The sequence below is a fragment of the Aspergillus vadensis genome, assembly GCF_003184925.1.
Source record: "Aspergillus vadensis CBS 113365 unplaced genomic scaffold BO88scaffold_12, whole genome shotgun sequence".
NCBI classification, from domain to species: domain Eukaryota; kingdom Fungi; phylum Ascomycota; class Eurotiomycetes; order Eurotiales; family Aspergillaceae; genus Aspergillus; species Aspergillus vadensis.
Genome location: NW_020292050.1, coordinates 456,318 through 475,522, shown reverse-complemented (window position 1 = coordinate 475,522; position 19,205 = coordinate 456,318). Strand labels below are relative to the sequence as shown.

The following is a 19,205-nucleotide window of genomic DNA, read 5'->3' as shown; positions in this document are numbered from 1 at the left end:
TAGCGATGTTTTAATAAAATTCTTGATACAGTATAACTAGATTTATCATTTACAGTGATGCGTATTCTGTAGTGTATCAATGCGAATCCTGGTTTTGTACTTTCGATCCTCGGACTAACCTCATTAACTAGCATGTATTACACAGTCAACGTGATCATCCCCAACTTTCCATGTAATCAGTCACCCTCAATCGAAACATATACTTGCCCAGTCGATCAGGTCAATATTGTACTATGCGTCGAAAAGAGTAGAAATACACCCAAGGTCTGAGCAAAATCATACAAGATGACTGCCCATCAAGGACCATATTATCTATCCTCTGCACCACAGCTTCAGCCCTATTTTTCTACCAGATATGTCTAGCAATCTGTAATAGACCCTTGAGTTCAATGGGCGCACTAGCACATGTTCATATGAAATCGAGAATCCATATTCAATAAGCGGCCTAGCACCTCTGCAGAATAAACACTAGTCATAGATTCGGCCCAGCGGGCTTTATGGGCTAAGCTGTAATGTATGTAGATGATTCTTTATTTCTAAACCCTAATGGTAATTGGAAGCGGACGTACGTGCGTACATATCAGTAACATGGTTTGGAGAATTCTAGTTACAGGTTCATGTCCTTCAAATGATTATATTTCGATAGTAAGGATCCTCAAATAGTGGTAGTGGTCGAATGGTCCTCTAATACATGGTCCGATAATACATGGCAAACTGTAGGGTTTAAGGGTTCAAGGTTTGAAGACCTAGGGTTTCTAGGGTTTGGGATAGGGTTTATGTAGGGTTAAAGGTTTTCTTGACACCGCCTTCTTGTCTTAGTCTAGTGCATTGGCTTATTGAGCACTTAGTAAGCAACTTACCCCAAGGGTTTGACCGCTAGTACCCCAACACACCACCAGTCTCCTTTTCCTTCCTCTACGCCGTCCCAGCCATCGACAACATCACTGCGGCATCAAAACAACAGTCTTAATTATCAATCTGCATAAATCTGAGGCTTCTAGCATCGATAGCAGATCTTCTGGAGTATATAGCTCCCCGTTTCCACGTGGTCGGACGGCTGACCGCCTTCCATTCTTCTCGGACGCGTTTGTTGTGGTGGCAGAATGGCGCGGCTGGTTCAGTCACGAGAGGTCGCACAATCCTCGACTGGTTTGTCGAAAGGTCAAAAGGTTTGGACGGGGAGTCCTATGCGGAGACGTGTCACCAGAAGTCAGAGTCGAGAGTTAGAGGAACTTAGGACTCAACAGGCTCCTCGTGATGGTGGTGATGATGGCGAGCCGTCGGCAGGTGCTGGTCGGAGAAGGTGGGGCACCCAAAGTAAGGGACCAGTGAGCGGGAAGGGTGAGTCTCTTTCTTAGTACTGTTAGTGGTTCTTTGGGGCGCCTCTCATTGTTCTTGGTGCAGGCTTAGATGTTGTGGTTGAAGAATCTCCGCAAAGGTCGGCTCAGAAGACTGCCCCCCAGTATGGGAACCAGGTCATTCCTGAGACTCCGGAAGATGAACACAACATCTCCGGTACAACTATTCTGCCCTCAGAACCGGATCATGATCTGGATGTGGATATCATGGTCGAGGCACTTCCGGACTTGGAGCGTGCAGCTGCCAATGTACTTGATTTCCTCGTTCCTGGGTCGGCAGATCCCGTCAGCATCATGAGCAGGGCGAAGCAGCTGAGGGATCCTGCTGGCACTCAGAGCAGACGGCTGCAGCGGTCTGTGACTAATTTGAACCATGAAGCGAAGTACTTTGGTCAAAAGAGCCCTCTCACTTATCTTGATGTGGAGTACATTGTGGAAGTCAGTGGGCTTGAAGACTACTCGAAGCCTGTTCTCTACAAAGCCAATTGTGCTCGTTTTGCGTTGCGAATGCTCCTGGCTACACCTGGTACTGAGTCCTCTCCAGAGCAGGCAATTTCCACCATCCATGATGAGTTTCCTTCGCCTTTCATGGCTAACCTGGTGGAAAGGGGTGCTCAGAAGTCTGTCGATGAAAGCTATCTGGAGAAGGAGACTTGGGAGCTGGCTCTAGAGATTCGCACGCAGTACTTGATAATGCAGCTTGAAGCACATCAGAATGATGATGACTTTGACCCAGTTGAGATATTGACAACTGGCTTCTTCTTGGACACGCCCAAGGATGCACCCAGCGATGCCGAGCGTCGATTCCGCGGCTTCAATCTGGAAAGGTTCACTGATGCCAGAGGGGAACTTCCATCGAAATATCGGAGTGACGTTGAAAGCCGTTATGACGATATGCGTGTGGTTCTGGAAGTCGACGGTACTATCGGAGCACTCAAGGGAGACTACCGCTGGCAGAAGTTCGTCATGCAGGCCGCCCGATGGATTCGCAAGAGGTGTGACGAAGTGAACAATGACTTGAAAGGCCAAATAAGCTCTATGGACATGCATGAGAGCTTTTACACCATTGCAAAATCACGTCAAAGTATCAGCGGCACTCCGGCACTGTCCACTCCCAGTGGGCGCTTTTCCAATCGTCTATCCACGACTGAGAATACAGCACGGAGGTCTGCTACTACTTCAGGTACGCCACAGGTCTCGCAGCCTTCGTCGCAAGCAAGGCCTCCTGCGACCGCTTCTACAAATGCACACAAAGTTGCAACACCCATGTCTGCCCAGAACCCGTTTCACACAGTCCCAGAGATCATTGAACCGGAGAGAAGCGCGCCCAGAGTCGCTTCAGTCGCCCGCGATGTTTTGCCTCCTGCTGCAACTGCAACAGAGGAGCCCTCCGAGACCAGGCCTCAGAAGAAGTTTCGCAAATAGTGAGTATCCTCAGCATTAACCCTTTGTCCATGGGCTAACCGAGGAAAGCCCCTTCAATAACCGAGACGCTATCGCCCGGATGGGTCAACGAAGGCAAGAGCTTCGTCATTCAATTGATGCATCAACCTCTCGCCGGCAATCTGACTCAATCAGACCCAGTGCTTCCGAAGTGGCAGATCAGTCTGCAGCCGACAGGCGACAGACTGTTTCTGCAATCCCACCTCGGCAGAGGTCAACGGACCCAGCACCGCCAAATGAGGTCCAGACTACCTTTGACGCTTCTCGCACGCTCGTAAATGATGAAATTCAGGTTAACGATGACACTGAGGCTTATGAGGATACGCAGCTGAACGATGGCGATGAGACACATGAAGAGACCCGGCTGAACGATGAACACACAACGGCCGAAGACACAGAAGTTTTCGTATACGACGAACCACTTGATATAAGTCAGCATACTGAAAACCATCCAGAGAGGTCCCATAGTCCTCCGATGAATCGGTCCGTCCCAAGACCCCGCAGGGAGCCTGCGTCTACATTAGCGCCTCCTAGAATGGAAAACAACCTTTCGCTCCCCTCAAGCAGGGATGTCTGGAACATGGCGAATGCTCGGTCGCGGGCCACTCCAGAAGCTTCTAATAGCTCACGATCTGCGTTTATCGACCGCCAGGAAAATGCAGTGCGCGTTTCTCCAGTCAGTCAGACGTCGGGACCGCGAAGTGTGGAACGGAGACCTCGTGGACGGCCCCCCAAGCGCAGACGTGAATCCGAGACTGTCTCTGAGAGCGAAGAGGAATATGATACTGATAACCGTGAGGTGGCTACGGAACGCCGGCGTGCCGAAAAGCCCGTGCAGGCGCGACAAAGCAAGCGCGCAAGGGTAGACAGCGGCCACGAAGGAGCCGAGAGTGAGGCCCAAAGTCGACGTCGGTCCGAGTCGCGAGAAGCTGCTGGTTCCCCGGTTCGTACGCAGGCCCTATCGCCGCAGACAGAGAACCGCCAGGCGATGCCACCACCGGCACCTAAGCGGAGAACCAGAGGCTGGACGGATGCCGAAGATCGTCGGTTGATACGTTTGATCGAAGAGCATGGTGTTTCGTGGACGAAGATCGAAGACGAGAACACGATACAACCTGAAAAGGAGGGAGAAGCCCGATTCGAAAATCGGAACCAGGTGCAGATAAAGGATCGTGCGAGGAACTTGAGGATCAAATTCCTTCGGTAAGTCGTCTTTGCCTCTCTGATGTAGGAATTTCACTGATCAAGTTAGGGAGTCCCAACCGATCCCCAAGAACTTTGTAGACGTGACGATGAAGGGGGTGGACAAGAAGAAGCTCCGTGATCAAGGTATTGACCCGGACCGTAGGGAATAAAATGGACACTGTCTGTGGGTTCAGAGCAGGGTTTTTGATAATGCTTTGTGTGACGACATGAGTTATGATACCTTCGGGGATTTCGGGATTCGTTGAGGCCTATTACTGGAGTCTGGTTTACGAACGATTGGATAATGCAGCGAATCTCACTAATGTTTGTTATCATTGTTATCAATATTAATTGCTAATTTTCGGGGTTCAGACTGTACCCAATGGGTTTTCATTAATGGTCTATTAATTTTCTCATTGCGTCGTTGGAAGTATCTTGATCAGCTAGCTCTCAGATGTGCGGCTACAAGGCAAGCCGTTCGTAGGCTACCACTTCACTAGTAAGCTTGTCTCTGACTAGATTATATACCAAAACTGATTGTACTGCACGTAGTAGTACTTAATCTCGTGGGCTGCTCGGTGAACAGAAAAGCAGTGCTGGGCCGGGCTTACAGCAGTGAGGAAAGTTCGGTTTATGCAGTGAAAACAGTACACCGCTGTGTAGGTAACTTTAGGACACTTGGACATATGAGAGCGCAGTAGACTAGTAAACGGTACGTTTGCTGCAGGACTCCTACTATCTTTACACCCAAATGAATCAATACTATCTCCCCCTGGTCACTCCGTCTTGGAGAAGGTGAGGTGAGAGATGACAGACTGGCATAGACGAGATCTACAAGAAAGTAGACCCACTTCATTCTCAGTAGGCAAGTTATAACCCAACACAGAGTAACGACTACAATTTTAGTTACCAAAAGATAAAGTCATGAATTCAATATTGATCAAGCCTTTGCATTCGCATAACAGCATAGGGAAACCTTCACCAGTAGGGAAAACCTAAGCCAAGACATGATGAAACGAGTAATTTGACAGATGACTGCTGGATCACAGAGCACATAGTGGTGTATCTCCTGGTATGAATGATTGCCAGTCTCCCAAGTAAATTGTCTTAAGTGATCCCTTAGCAGCCACACTTGCCGCAGCACTCCGGGATGTCAATAAAATGGTACTGAGAAGCCTCCCAGCAAGCGGAACAGCAATCGCGGGCATCATTGGTGTGGCACGTTTCAAGATCCTAATTTAGATGAGAGGTAAGTATCCCTTCTTTGTGAATGAAGGCAATGATGTATACAGCTTATTTACTTACCAGGCGCTTTCCATGTGCAGACACTTTGCCACTGCCTTTCACGTGTTCAGCTGTGACGAGGGCTGCAAAGAGGGCCGTGAAAAGAACAGAGAACTTCATGGTGATCAGAGAAGATTAATGGTTGGCTTTTGGTGGTTGTATGTTGGGATGGAAAGTAATCTGAGTGTAGAGTGTAGAGAACAATGATCAAGAGCTGGAAGTATGAACCCATTTATATAGCAAAGAAATCATAGAACAAGGCAACTAGTATATTGCCATCGACCCTCACCGTCATGAAGTCTGGTGTTGATCAGCCAGATCGTTGCATATTATTAGATGCTAGTCTGGTCCAGTGGCTTTTTCGGGAAATTCTACATGCAAGGAGACTTCTAGATCGGGTTCTGCAGATCGTGCTGAGCGATCATATTGCATGTCGGCTAATATAATTTAGTACGGGAAACAGATCCGATCTCAAGGGACAGGAGGAATAATTGTTTGCCTTCTGCAGTATGATGTATTGTATGAGAGTTATGTTGAATCTCAAAGATACATGCTTCTCTATTGGGGAATATGAGTAGGACTAGTCTCAATTTAGGCAGCGGGTTCGGGCTGTTTCACATGACGAGGCTGTGCTTCATTGCTGACGACCATCCGCCATGTTAGCTCCCTGTAGATGATTTATCTCCCTCCAGTGCATTTATAGCTCATCATGGGTCTGCGACGCAGCTGTGTCTTCTGTCGTACCCGGAAGATTCGATGTTCCGGTGAATCTATTTGCAGTGCCTGTCGAAAGCGCAACCTCAGCTGTGAATACAGTCCGGAAGCTCGAAAGGGACGGCCCGCGCAGAGGGGAACAACAACTTCACAGCCTCCATTAACATCGCAACTAAATGATAACAATGGTAGCAATAACTCGGCGCAGGCAGGAGCGAACGCAGAGAGTTCCTTGACGCCTAACTCGCAAGCACAAAGTAACGAGGGTTCTGCAACAAGCTCCGACCTGAGTATTCATGTTGGTGATGAGCTGGAGCGGAGATTCAATGCCTACTTTATCACGAAGTCTGACTCGGGCTGCAATATCTTCCAAACTGCAATTGCTACCTATCAACGGGAGTTGGACAAGTCTCCTCAAAAGCCCCCATTCCATTCAATACAGCTTCCTTTGAGCTATGATGGGTTGCTGTCCTTTATGGCGTCGGAGATGGTGGGCATCCTGCCGCTCCGTTTTAGTCATCTAGGAGTTGAGCAGTTGGAGGCTCCGAATCAAAACTTTTATGTATCAACCCTGGCAGTGGACACCACGCGTACGATGTTTGACCCTCTTAAGTCGGCTATCGATCCGTTGACGGTGCTGGGGAAGCATCTGATTCTTCAATTGGTTGACGTATGGTTTTCGGCCCATCCATTGTCACCTCTGGTGTCTAAAACACTTCTAGCTACAGCAATCCAGGATGATACAGTAGATAAGGCCCTTCTAGCAGTCATATTGGCTGATGCATGCGATATGCAGTCTATCGTGAGCGGGCTGCATAAATGTGCCCCAATCGATCCTCAGACACTATCCAACTTTGCTATATTGCAGCTGAAGCAGCGCACAGTGGTGCTTGGACGCCCCTCCGTCCTTTCTACAGCCCAGGCACTTTTTCTGGTGGGATGGAGGGAGCTATGCCTCGGCCATGCCCGACGCGCCACCTGCTTCACAGGCTACGCCTGCCGCACAATTGCCACTTTGTACACCTTTTGGCAGGCTGATGATCACAGCAAGTGTAGCCGAAAGATCAATGGTGTGGATGTAGGTACCGTTGAGCAAGAATTGGTACAGAATGTTTACTGGCTCTGCCTGACCACCACAACATGGGGATTCATGCAAAGCAATCAGCCTTTCTCGTTACTCACTCCGGAAACGACGCCCGACTTCCCTTGCCTGGATGAGGCAGCTTCAGCTATTCTCCGCCTAGATCGCGCATCGGGAAATATCTCCACTCTACAGGCACAAGTCCAGGCTACCCAGTGCTTATGGCCACTCAGTCACATCACCAGTACCGTGGCCCATATCTACACCCTGTATCTCAATGCGCCTACAGAGAACAAAGAAAAGCAATCTGTACCATGGCAGAAACAGCATCTCCACGAGTTACATCAGCTTTTTCAGCCCTGCTTTGATCGATCTGTTCTGGCGTCGAGGATGCATAGGATCCTTCTTAATGCCATCGAGCTGGTGAAGAACGAGGTCACCGTCGCATCGTCACGGTCTTTTCTATTGAAAGCATATCATAGTATTGCTATTCATATGCTCTTCTCCGGAGACAAGAATGATCAAAAGCGGCCGGCGATCTCGCCGTCTGTCATCGATCCATTTTGCCAGTCGGCTTCCGCGCTTCTTACCACTATTCAACAAAGGCCTTCCAGAGTGTCAAATCTGATGCCTGCGCAAGAGTTTCGAAGCGTTGATGAATCGAGTATAATGCTGTATGCTTTAGACACTTGCAGCAGGTGCTTTTCGTACATATATGCGAAACATGAGCATGGCTCGATCGAGGAGCGCAATGTGATTGGCTTGCGACAGAATCAGCTAGCCCACCTTGCTGATCAGCTGCACCAAGCCTGTAAAGGAGACGTAATATCTCGGCTTGGAGCAGCTTTACTGCCGGTGAAAAAGAGAATGAAGCGTGCGAAGCAAGCGTTCCAACAGCTTGGATCATCCTCCATCCCCCAAACAGCGCTGCTTTCCAGTCAGAACGCGCAGACACCATCGAGTAACTCGTCTTCCGCAAATGTCCCTCTAATCGATCCAGGGCTCAGCGTTGGACAGATTGCAGATCCGTCTCTTGCTCCTGACTCAGAGTCTTTTCCGCTCATGGCAATTGATCAGACCTTATCGCTCTCGGAGGACCCTTGTGAGATATACGATCCAGGCTTTTTCCTCGACGGACCGGTCACAGGGTCACTTCTGGGGTTCCCTGGCCTTGCCAAGATGAACATGCAACTTCAGGATTACGTATCTCTGGAAAGCGACCTGGATCAAGATGCGCTTGCTTTCTTAAGTCAAGGCACGAGTGGCATTTCGTTTGATGAACTGAATGTTCGGAGCGCTGATGCCAACCCTTCGGACACTCAACACAGTGCTTTCTAATAATGGTTTATTATTATAGCACTTGCTTGTGCTATAGTTCAGCTCATCAAATATCAATGTGTATCTCGTACATTCGTGAAACCAGGGCATCTAACTATCAATCAACTTACAGTATCATGATACCAGCTCATGCCTCGCACCATTAACTTCCAGCTCAACTGGCGGTCGCTGTGTCTTTACCATAGGTGCAGAGTACCCCTGCTCCATTGCCAGGTTGCCACCAACACTACCATCGGATCTCTGCATCCGTTTCCTCTCCTTCCTCTCCCAAAACGCCCACACAAGCGAAGCACCCGCAATGACGCCCAGAGGGACCCCAACTCCAACACCAATGGCTGTATCCCGCCCCGCGGAAGATGAGGAGGACGACGAGGAGGAGGCTGAAGAAGATGGCACCGAGGCCGAAGAATTCGACGAAGTACACGTACTATTCCCCGACGACGCATCCGCTGTAGAGTTCGCAAGCGCCGCATACCCATACAGCATTTTCCCCGTAGCGACCTCAAACGAGTTCCCATGCGGACAAATCACCTCACTGCCATTGCTTATCGGAGTGCCGCAACAATACGTCGAGACGCCATTCTCATAGAGAAGATCTATAATCGAGCAGCCGCCGTCTTTAGTGATATTCTCTACCCAGTACAAAAGAACCAAAGATTAGCATTGGTCCCCCATCATCATAAATCAGTGCACTACTCAAAAACACCGGGAGTATCATATCATGTACGTACGACAAACAGACGGACAATTATCCGACTCCCAATTCGGATCCGTACACGCTCCCCGGGACAGAACATATGGCTGTTCGCCCGTATCCATGCAGAGGTTATTCGATAGACAGACGTCGGATTTGCCACAACACGCGGAATACGTGTCCGATGAGCAGGGAACGTTGTTGCTTGCGATGGACCCGTCAGGGAAGTAGCATGTCGCTGTTGCGCTGCTTGTCGGGGTGCATGTTGCGAGGAGGAGGAGGAGGAGGAGGATCGCAGTCGTTCGGATCCCTTTGGCAATCATATTGTAAGACGAAAGGGGGCGGTGCCCGGGATGAGAACCACGTTCTATACTATTAAATCAAAAGAAATAGACTCCAGATACTCACTCATCAATCAACCTAAAAAGAGAAAGAAAGAGAAATAACACGAAGTTACTCGTGTCCTACAATAGGACACTACTGTCCGAGAGGAGAAAAAAAAGAAGACGAACGGGCGCGCGCCGCATTGCGAATCCAGCTAAACATAAGTAAAATCCCCCTACTAATGGCAAGGCAGGCAGGCAGCTAATAATACCTGCCTGCAAGTGCAGGAAACAAAAAATCCTACAGGATGACTGGTTATTAACTACGTTCAGGCCTTCCCGTATTTTCTTCTTTTTTTTTCTTCAGAGCCTTGCAGGTAAGAAGTGGGGGCGGATTGCAGGGCTATTATCTTTTGTATCGGTGGTGTTAAGGGGGAGGGGAAAGAGGAAAGGGTTGACGAATGAATGAGCTGTGGATTGGGGGCCGGGGATGATTCTCACTCACCGACTTTACCTATGTATGGCGTCGGTGCCCTCGTATTCAGTGTCTATCTACTGGGTAGTAGATAGATGGTTGGTACATTGAGTATTTTGTCTAGTCTCGATGGGCAGTAGTTGAGTTGCTTAGCCTCAGTGATCCTGCGGACTACTGCTGCTTAGTTCTTATCTGATGGGGTAATTATCTCCGATGGAGATGAGCTGAGCTATGGGATTTACTGCCGATGGCGTTATTTGTGGAGTGAGTTTCGAAAGAAATAGTGAAATGTAGTATAGCTAAATTGTAACAGAAATAGGGATATCTCAAACAACGATAGTAAGTATCACTAAGAAATTAGCTTACTGCTCAGCAGAAACCAAAAAGTACATGTCGCATCGAACCCGCGATTATTCCCAGCCTATCATAGGTAAGTGTACCTTATATCAATCAATGCCTAGCCCCGCTTCCATACCGTACATCCGTAGCTATCTATACAAGATGATCTTCCCGTCTTGGACCGACGTAACTATATCTATACTCCAAAAGATATAATGTTGAATGTAGAAAGAGATATCTACAGTCCGAGCGCAACAACTGCCGCCATAACCACACCCCCAATCATCCCACTAGCAGGAGCACCAGCGATAGCAGCAGCAGCACCTGCACTGGTTGACGGGCTCGCCGCGGCGGAACCACTGCTCGCCGCTCCGGATGCAGTAGCGGTTGCAGACGCGGAAGCAGACGAGGCAGCAACAACCATAGACGAGGCCGCAGCAGCACCAGTAGCCGGAACAGTGACACCCGTCATGGACGGCGCGGTAAGGATCACGCTCGGGACAGTCGACTTGGCTGCGCCTCCGTCTGCAGCGGAGCTGGCGATGGGGATACCGGTTTCCACCATGGTAGGGTTGACTTTCATGGTATCAGGGGAGGAGTTGGAGGACCCCGAGGACGAGTCGGAGTCATCAGACTCTGGGGCGATCACGATGCCGTTCTCGACGTTGTCGGTGGATTCACGTTTCAGCTCTGTGACAAGTTTGTCGTCGGTGGTGGACTCCGAGACAGTGGTGGAGTTGTTGATTAGCCACGCATTGGCGCCGCCGCCTATAGTGCAGTATGTATTAGTTTATGATTGTTGAAGGCGGTCGATGAGGGCGCAATGGGGATATACGTACAAGTTTCAGAAGGGAATCCCGAGCAAGGGGTCTGGCATTGGGCGGAAGAGACCTTCGCTGTTGAAGGAGGCAGGGAGTCGCCGCAGTAGCATTCGTCGCCATTGTGGAGGGCAAAGACGGGCTTGTTCTGCTTCGTGCAGATTTGCTGGCAGTAGCCTTCGGATTGGAATTGATATGTGCCCGCTGAGGTTAGCTGGCCGGCACTGCTGTAGCAGCCTGCGGTGGTGTAGGCAGAAGCGGTAGTAAGGAAGGAGAGGATTGAAAGGGAAATGATCTTGGTGGCACTGGCTTTAGGCATTTTGAAGGACAATGAAAGAATGGAAGTTATAAGGCTGTTCCCTTTTGGTTTTTTCTCAATGAACGAGAGTGGATTTTGTATGTATGTATGTAGGAGTAGTTATATACCGGCAGGAAACGAGAGAAAGTAATAAAAGAACGAACTGAAACAACTGATATCAGCAAAACTCACAGGCAGGCATAACCTAAATATGATCCATCCGATTATCCCATCGTTCAGGATGGGGTTGGCACCCGACCCAACCCCTTGGGATTTTGGAACACCCGAAGTTGACACAAAAATCGGCGTGTGAAACGCAGTAGAATGCCGATCTGAAGATCGCGTGAACGAACGCCCATCTGATTCTCCGGATTCCAAAATGGTTCGCTCGGCTCCACGTCCCGCGCGTTATCGCCGATCCCTTGCTGTCTTGGGGGCGATGTTTCATCATTGTTCCTGTCGAGTTGATGGAGTTGGTCTTGGGAGGACCCATTTGAGTGGCTACAAGCCTCCGCAATGCGGATACACCGTTCGCCAGGTACCCGAGCGAGGGATGTTGTTTGTTCCGGTGATGTAACGATCGTCGCACTATTGCTTTCTGAGACCACCACGCGGCCGACTATCGATTGTCAGACTCTTTTGGCCCTGTGGATGTCGTCAGGCTGGGGAGCCCCTGTGGAGAGGAGGATGACGTTCATGGTCTGGGACAAATTTGATTTGTTAGGTGAGGCTGTGTCTTGGTCGGACTGGGGCTACCTAGATAGTATTCTTAGCATCTTCAGTGGTGGAGGCTCGCTTGTTGTTTGTTTTGTTCCTGACCCATGGAACCAAAGTCGGATAGCAGAGTTGGCAGGCAGAATGGAGAAATGGAGTAAAAGGGAGCCATGTTGAAGCTGCATTGTACTTTTTCGCCTCGATTGTTGCCGATCACGAGACTGGCACCTGATACTCCCAACTCTCCCCCTTTTGGGCCTCACTCTTCCTCGTCTCCCTCGACATTCTTATAGTTCTCACTTAGCTGCACTCGCTCTGCTTTAGCGTCAGCCACTCCGCTAATTTGCTTCTGTCAGTGTTCGAATCTCCCGCATAAATCACCGGCCATGTTAAGCGCCGATCATCCACAAGCTTGATCGCGCCACGGAGATGCACTGACGTCTGCAGAACTTGTTGCAGACAGCCTCATGGCCAAGGCTGCTGTGTTGACCTAGTCTCATGTTTGACAATTGATACGATCCCCTACAATGGCAGGGGGAAAGTCCCGGACTGGTGAAATCCGCCAGGCAATGTTGACTGCCAATGTTGCCGACCGACGACAATATGCAACAAGTGAACGAAAGGGGTGTTGCTATTGGCAATCCTTGTGAGACTAATGACTAACATTGCATCCCTTGATTTGTCACCTTCACGCAGGAGAGATCGCTGCTGGACGGGTTCGGCCGATGCTATGCTGTTCATTAAATTCATTGATTGACATTGTGGTGGAAAATAATCCAATGTTGAGGTCTTGCTGGTCTATCACTGAGTGGGCTTAATGTCACTGCCATTGCAACTCAATTTCAGTACCTTCATGAAGCTCTCCGCTATATACCCAAATCCAATACATCGCGCCTTTACTGCATGCTATCAATCTATTCAAGCTTGCTTACCGCACTTTCATCTCGCCTGCCTCGACCTTCCTGCTATGGCAATTCTTTCCCCAGCTGAGCGGTTCCGTCCGCTCTCCGACCGGCAAACTTATCAACCCGAGCGATACGGAGAGGGGAAAGGCTATCACGGCAATGATTGCGCAACTCTGCGATAAGATAACCCCATGCTTTGACGTAGCCTCGGCCTTGCCCTTTCTCCTCATTATTATCCTCCGATTCCCCCAGGGTTCCTATCTTCTGCAGAAAGTGCCCCAGGAATGGAATTGAAGATGTCCAAGTTCCAATTGCTTCCCCTTGTCGCAGGGCTGCTTGCCCCTTCAATTGCAGCCCTCAGCATCCCTTCCCCGCAGCAAATCCTCGATTCTCTTACTTTCGGAGAGCACACCGACGGCTTCTGTCCGCTAGCACCCAAGGTCGAGGTTCCTGATGACGGGTTCTTCCCAGCTCTCAAGTTCGTAGAAGATGCCTCCTTCAAGTCGCGTCAAGTCAATCGTCTCTCCAGGGCCGTCCAGGTCCCGACCGCAATCGACGACTACATGAAGGACCCCTACGACGAGAAGTTCGCCCCATTCCTCGACTTCCAGAACCTCCTAAAGACCCTCTTCCCCCTCACGTACGTCCGCAGTCCCCATCCACACAACTCCATCTAACACAATCCAGCCACTCCTACGCCCGCGTAGACCACATCAACCGATTCGGTCTCGTCTTCACCCTCAATGGCACAGACGACTCGCTCAAGCCCCTGCTCTTCACCGCGCACCAGGACGTCGTGCCCATCAACGACCCCGCCGACTGGACCTATCCCCCGTTCGATGGCCACTTCGACGGCGAATGGCTCTGGGGCCGCGGCGCCAGCGACTGCAAGAACGTCCTGATCGGACTGATGTCCGTCGTCGAAGACCTACTCTCCCAGAACTGGAACCCAACCCGCACCGTCGTCCTAGCCTTCGGCTTCGACGAAGAATCCCACGGCTTCCTCGGCGCCGGATCCATCGCCAAATTCCTCGAGAAGAAATACGGCCCCGACAGCTTCGCCTTCATCCTCGACGAAGGCGGCATGGGCCTCGAAGTCCTCGACGACACCTCCAACGGCGTCGTCTACGCCCTCCCGGGCGTCGGCGAAAAGGGCAGCATCGACGTAGTCCTCACCCTCGCCGTCCCAGGCGGCCACAGCTCCGTGCCCCCTCCACACACAGGAATCGGCATCATCTCCGAAATCATCTACGAGCTCGAACGCCAGTACCTCTTCGTCCCCGTCCTCGACACCCACCACCCAACCCGCAAAATGCTCGAATGCCAAGTCCGCCACTCCCCCTCGCAAGTCGAGCCCTGGCTCGCCTCCGTCCTCCAATCAAGCGACTACGTCTCTCTCGCAGAGAAACTGGCCTCCTCCCGCGGCGACAAATTCCGCTTCATCCTCCAAACCTCCCAAGCCGCAGACATCATCAACGGCGGCGTCAAATCCAACGCTCTCCCAGAGAAAATCAGCGCCCTCGTCAACTACCGTATCGCACTGCACCAAACCCCAGATGACATCAAGAACCGCGCTGTGGACATCATCTCCCCCATCGTGAAGAAATACAACCTCTCCCTCACGGCCTTCCCGGACAGCGATACCGTCGACCCCTCCCTCAACAACCACCTCACCCTCACTACCCTCAGCGGCGCCCTCAGCCCCGCCCCGGTAAGTCCAACGGACACCGACACCGACGCCGTCTGGGCGCGGTTCTCGGGCGTCACTCGCTCCGTCTTTGAATCCGTCCCGAGTCTCGAAGGCAGGAAGGTCGTCGTGAGCGGCGACATCATGACCGGAAATACCGATACGAGATTCTACTGGCCCTTGTCGCGGAATATTTATAGATGGAGTCCGTCGAGAGCGGGTAAAGCGTTGAATATTCATACTGTGGATGAGAGGATCGACATTGATATTCATCTGGAGGCGATGATGTTGTATTATGGTATGTATATCCCTTTTTCTTCTTAGGAGATACTTGTTTGTAGCTGACTGAAGTTATAGATCTTATTCGCTCTTTCGATGGATGGGATGATTCGTCTGTTGTGGATGCTGCTGTTGCGGATGATGATGATGAACTTGCTCATGATGTGTTGTGAGTTTAGTTACTCGCACTCTAGGATACTTGAGACTTGGTATGGGGATGGGGATGGATGAATGATGGTAATGGATTATGTGGTGTCTTGCGCCAAAAGTTCATGTCTTACTTGGAGTAGAATGAGATCCAAATCTGTTTCCCTGAATAGCTCCATATATAGCCAAATGCAGTTAACTATGTGTTTGTCTACCTATCTGAGGTTACACAGTAAGAAGATAATTAAGTAATATTTGCAGCTTCCTAGAAAGATAATTATGTACTCGACAATTCCCAATGCACTGTAGATCCTCCCTCCCCGTAATACCCATGAGGGAAGTTTAAACGAAAGTGACAAGAAGACGGGGAGGGGGCAATATCCCTGCTTAAGCAATATATAACAATACCAAATATCATGCTCCACCTAATATGAATGTATAACGAGTGACCTGCACATCGAATGCTGAAGAAGAGAAGAAGAATGGAAGGGCTCCACTGAACCAAGCAGAGGATATTATGCACAGATGCAATGATGGGTCGAAATGAAACGAGAGAAGTGGTTTAGTTGCCTTGGTTGAGGAGGAGCAAGGCAAAAGCGCCGCCCACGACGGGGCGGTCGATGAAGACGTTGGATGGGTATCTATTATTAACAAGTCAGCTGATTGAAGTCGAAGTGTTTTCTGGCTGTTGCTTACCCTCCGCCAACTGCATCGTAGAGATCAGTCATTGCGTAGTTTGTGGGCGTGTCGTTGATCCATTTCGATAGAAGTTGCGTGAACATGTCTCGAGTGCTGGTTGATGCGATGGCCGCAGTGAACATTTCCCAGTCGGCTAGTAGAACATGTCAATAAGTGAACACCATGGTAGAACTGTGTCAAGCTTACCCTTTGTGTAATTGTGTCTAGTGTCGAGCGGCACTCCGTACTCTAGCTGGACAGTGGGGTAGAAGGTGCTCTGCATGTCGTATACGGATTGCGGGACCAAGTTCAGGCCCAGCTCCTTATCGGCATAAAGGTTGTACAGGAGACCTAGTGAACTGTCAGTGTACGTAGTCTGGCATTATTGAGGTGGAACATACCGTGGGTGTTGTTGGAGCCATAAGCAAGCGTCGCATGAGGAGGGTTGGCATCGTGCGCGATACCCAGAATCTGCCATCGGTCGATATAGTTGTGAGCAATGGCAGTGTAGTTGGCCCCATTAGCAGAGTGATCAGTCTCGTTGCTAATGACAGCCATGGCTTCGATACCGATGATGCCCTTCAAGGCCAAGTTGGTCTGGTTTCTATACCTGATATTAGCATCCAATTTCACATGAAGCGGGGTTCTGCACATACGCTAAGCTACCTGCAAAGTCATCCGTCGAGATTTGGTTGGCAGGGTAGATTGCATCCTCCACAAGGTACGCCGTCCACTGGTTGAGCAAGGTATAATGCTGAGACAGGTAATCTGTGTCGCTCGCCTTCTGCGCATATGCCAAGGCCATGATGACCATGTTGCCACATTCTTCCAGTGGCATTGCCTCATCATCGCCCTTTGGATGACCAGTAGCGTTAGGATAGTGGCTTCCTACATCATGCATGGCGTATGCGTTGGGGTAGTTGCCAGACTCCTGAATTTCGAAAAGTGGCTTCAACAAGAGATTGAGAAGCTCAGGGTTTGTGTATAAGAAGATGGGATGTGCCGGGAAAATGACGTCGACAGTGTTCACGTTTCCATCCGACGAGATTTCTTTCATGAACAGGTAGGTGTTGTCCGAGGTTCCGCACAGTTGGGTCGCGCCAAAAGCTTGACGGACCGTGAGAGAAGTGATCGTCAGGTAGTCCTGTCCAGCTGCGGCAATGGAATCCTGGGCTACTTGAGTATCAAGATCGGACGAGAGCGAAGAGGATGTCGCATAGTCATTATGGAAGAAGTCCAGCTGAAAGCGGCATTAGTATAGTCCTAGCAACCTTGTCTCGTGGGACTTACAGCTTCTGGGCCCGTGCTGAAATAACTGGTCCACAGTGAAGGTAGAATAGTGGAACCACTGCTACTTCCTTCGTACTGAATTGCGTCGGTCTGGGCAAGGCCGATAGAGTATAGAACTGAAGCTGCGGAGTCGACAGATCCAAGGTCATGAGCAAATGCAAAAATAGGCCAGTCGGTAGAAATGGCACGGTAGTCAGAGTCCTGCGAGTCGCCTAGCGTGCCGTTCGCAGCAAATGCTGCACGTACATCAACAGCTCCACCAGACTGATAGGTCAAGCTTTCACTGTTGTCTGTGGCCCAGTACCAGTCTCCCCATTCTCCCTGGTTACTGATCTCAGAAAAAGCGAGCTGGGTTTGGCGGCTGACTTTGTGATAGGCGACACCGTTATCGGTGGTACCATAATCCCATGTTGCGGTCGTGGTTCGGTCTCCCGACACCCATTCTATATAGATAGGTTAGACACAGCCCACCCGTTGCTACGCAAAAGTATCTCCGGCCCGTAGGGCAAGTACTCACCCGCCGAAATATCTGCGTACAGCTGCACATCGTGGGCCTCGCCATCGAGAGACTCGACTTGCACATCGACATAGGAGAAAACGAGCGACTGCCGTTTGTAATCATTCGGTGTAATTGGCGAAAGGAATGTAATATTCATCTCCACCTTGTCGGCGACGTTCATGGTGAAAATACTTTTCGTAGATGTGTACTCATAGGAGGTTTGTGTCACAGTGTCCGGTCCAGGGATTCCCATCCAGGTGTAAGCACTGCCATCAACACGAATCATACCAGCCCAGCCAGTGACCTGGCCACTATTCCAGCAATATCATTTAGCTTATTTCACTCCAGATCAAACACCATCAGTATGAGTACTTACGACCAGAAAATCGGCCATTCACCCGCAAGATACCCACCATTACCTCCATCACTCCCTGCAGACAGCCAAGTGCTCAAGTATGGCGACTTGACAGCCAGCGGTATCGCAGGCGGCCGGGCAGGCGAGAAACTAGAGGTAGCCCTGGCCGAAGCGGCCAGCACCGTAACCAATAAACCTATGAAGAACTGATACATTGTAAAATTTGACTGCAAGACAATCAACAGGCACACATAGTCCTTTATAGCAGTACTTCTTTTGTTATTCCCCACAGGAAAGGCAATGTCAAAACACTTAAGGTTCCGCAGAATGAGATAGGTAACTCCTGGAATGGGGACTGGAATGTCAGGCACAGTTTCAGGGCGTAGACAATCGACTCAGCATTCCGACAAGAAAAGAGGGAATGGGGGCATATTTGAATCAAAAGCAACAACCCTGATCGTCAGGAGATTCTAGTCAAAAACAAAACATCCCCAAGTTCTCGAAGACGGCACGGAACTGCGCGATAAGAAATTACCTCCCCCCAGCGTCGTCTGACCTGTCAGTCTCCGAGTGGACAGGACCCATGCGGTCCGCATCCATATGTCCGAGAAAAGCAAAGAGGTTATTCATGGAAGAAAGGGGGGGCCGGTATGGGGGCGTGGCTGAGTGTGATCAAATCTTACCAAGAAGACTTTGATTAAGGTATGTGGTCTCGCGGAGCCATTTCCCATACACAACGCTGGGCTTGCAGGACAGCCTCGGGCCAAAAGCAAATAACTTAGCCAAGAAGAGAACCAATGGGTTAAAGCAAGACGCCACTAGCTCGAGCAATATACTTGGTCTAAAATCCAGGTGAGCCCATGGACTGGAGCCCGAAGGAGCGCAAATGAACTAAACAATGTCAAACCAGGCCCCATGGTCTTTGCAAGCGGCACGATATTGCATATGACTACTTACTGAAAGCGGACATGACCGAGTGACAATATCATGAGTTCCGCGCGAGCATTAACGATAGATTAACCGAGGAAACAGGTGACATGGCTTTTCACCGAACTTATGGCGGCGGAGAATGAAGTGGATGCGGCCGGCAAGCGAGTGAAACAACTGACAAACAACTTTGATGGAAAAGACACACATCCTCCATGTGAAAAGGAGGCCGTCTAAAAACGGCAGGAGACAACATGGCGTTGGTGCCAATCGATCCTCCCACCGAATAAGAGTTCTTACGGTGACTCCTGCAGAACTCTGAATTGCTGCATTCGGAGGGTAAATCATATATAGTATCGTGGCCATCGAAAGTC

The 19,205-nt window shown here is 50.1% G+C and overlaps 7 protein-coding genes across 7 annotated transcripts; 3 read left to right on the top strand and 4 right to left on the bottom strand.

Annotated features, from left to right (window-relative positions):
- The first annotated feature begins 930 nt into the window (after positions 1–930).
- Positions 931–4,317, top strand: BO88DRAFT_389138 (telomere repeat binding factor family protein). The gene is made up of 4 exons (XM_025704899.1): positions 931–1,341; positions 1,405–2,782; positions 2,832–4,004; positions 4,054–4,317. Exons 1-4 carry the CDS (start codon positions 1,104–1,106, stop codon positions 4,154–4,156), a joined length of 2,892 nt encoding a protein of 963 aa, XP_025562636.1. The 5' UTR covers positions 931–1,103; the 3' UTR covers positions 4,157–4,317.
- Positions 4,318–4,909: 592 nt separating this feature from the next.
- BO88DRAFT_405191 (uncharacterized protein) lies at positions 4,910–5,788 on the bottom strand. Its single transcript, XM_025706810.1, has 2 exons — positions 5,292–5,788; positions 4,910–5,219 (listed from the first exon to the last, which is right to left on the bottom strand). Exons 1-2 carry the CDS (start codon positions 5,388–5,390, stop codon positions 5,106–5,108), a joined length of 213 nt encoding a protein of 70 aa, XP_025562635.1. The 5' UTR covers positions 5,391–5,788; the 3' UTR covers positions 4,910–5,105.
- Positions 5,789–5,972: 184 nt separating this feature from the next.
- Positions 5,973–8,403, top strand: BO88DRAFT_435644 (Zn(II)2Cys6 transcription factor; the record flags this gene model as incomplete). Its single annotated transcript, XM_025709521.1, has 1 exon — positions 5,973–8,403. The coding sequence occupies exon 1, from the start codon at positions 5,980–5,982 to the stop codon at positions 8,401–8,403; it is 2,424 nt and encodes an 807-aa protein (XP_025562634.1). The 5' UTR covers positions 5,973–5,979.
- Positions 8,404–8,517: 114 nt separating this feature from the next.
- Positions 8,518–9,557, bottom strand: BO88DRAFT_444063 (uncharacterized protein; the record flags this gene model as incomplete). The annotated part of the gene is made up of 2 exons (XM_025710070.1): positions 9,135–9,557; positions 8,518–9,035 (listed from the first exon to the last, which is right to left on the bottom strand). The coding sequence occupies exons 1-2, from the start codon at positions 9,418–9,420 to the stop codon at positions 8,518–8,520; spliced, it is 804 nt and encodes a 267-aa protein (XP_025562633.1). The 5' UTR covers positions 9,421–9,557.
- A 915-nt stretch (positions 9,558–10,472) lies between these two features.
- Positions 10,473–11,684, bottom strand: BO88DRAFT_463109 (WSC domain-containing protein; the record flags this gene model as incomplete). The annotated part of the gene is made up of 2 exons (XM_025711237.1): positions 11,074–11,684; positions 10,473–11,002 (listed from the first exon to the last, which is right to left on the bottom strand). The coding sequence occupies exons 1-2, from the start codon at positions 11,369–11,371 to the stop codon at positions 10,473–10,475; spliced, it is 828 nt and encodes a 275-aa protein (XP_025562632.1). The 5' UTR covers positions 11,372–11,684.
- Positions 11,685–13,265: 1,581 nt separating this feature from the next.
- cps1 (Gly-Xaa carboxypeptidase) lies at positions 13,266–15,108 on the top strand (the record flags this gene model as incomplete). The annotated part of the gene is made up of 3 exons (XM_025708861.1): positions 13,266–13,609; positions 13,657–14,954; positions 15,014–15,108. The coding sequence occupies 3 exons, from the start codon at positions 13,266–13,268 to the stop codon at positions 15,106–15,108; spliced, it is 1,737 nt and encodes a 578-aa protein (XP_025562631.1).
- A 536-nt stretch (positions 15,109–15,644) lies between these two features.
- On the bottom strand, positions 15,645–18,119 carry gta1 (glutaminase GtaA; the record flags this gene model as incomplete). The annotated part of the gene is made up of 8 exons (XM_025703077.1): positions 15,645–15,723; positions 15,779–15,914; positions 15,968–16,111; positions 16,162–16,364; positions 16,417–17,000; positions 17,051–17,493; positions 17,568–17,860; positions 17,926–18,119. The coding sequence occupies 8 exons, from the start codon at positions 18,117–18,119 to the stop codon at positions 15,645–15,647; spliced, it is 2,076 nt and encodes a 691-aa protein (XP_025562630.1).
- Between the last annotated feature and the right edge of the window lie 1,086 nt (positions 18,120–19,205).

What these genes read in the sequence shown, in the direction of transcription:
- BO88DRAFT_389138 (XM_025704899.1), top strand. Translation starts at nt 1,104, where the DNA reads ATGGCGCGGCTGGTTCAGTCACGAGAGGTCGCACAATCCTCGACTGGT. An exon ending in GGGACCAGTGAGCGGGAAGG is followed by an intron (nt 1,342 to 1,404) that starts GTGAGTCTCTTT and finishes TTCTTGGTGCAG; the next exon opens with GCTTAGATGTTGTGGTTGAA. An exon ending in TTGAGGATCAAATTCCTTCG is followed by an intron (nt 4,005 to 4,053) that starts GTAAGTCGTCTT and finishes TGATCAAGTTAG; the next exon opens with GGAGTCCCAACCGATCCCCA.
- BO88DRAFT_405191 (XM_025706810.1), bottom strand. Translation starts at nt 5,390, where the DNA reads ATGAAGTTCTCTGTTCTTTTCACGGCCCTCTTTGCAGCCCTCGTCACA. An exon ending in CTGCACATGGAAAGCGCCTG is followed by an intron (nt 5,220 to 5,291) that starts GTAAGTAAATAA and finishes CATCTAAATTAG; the next exon opens with GATCTTGAAACGTGCCACAC.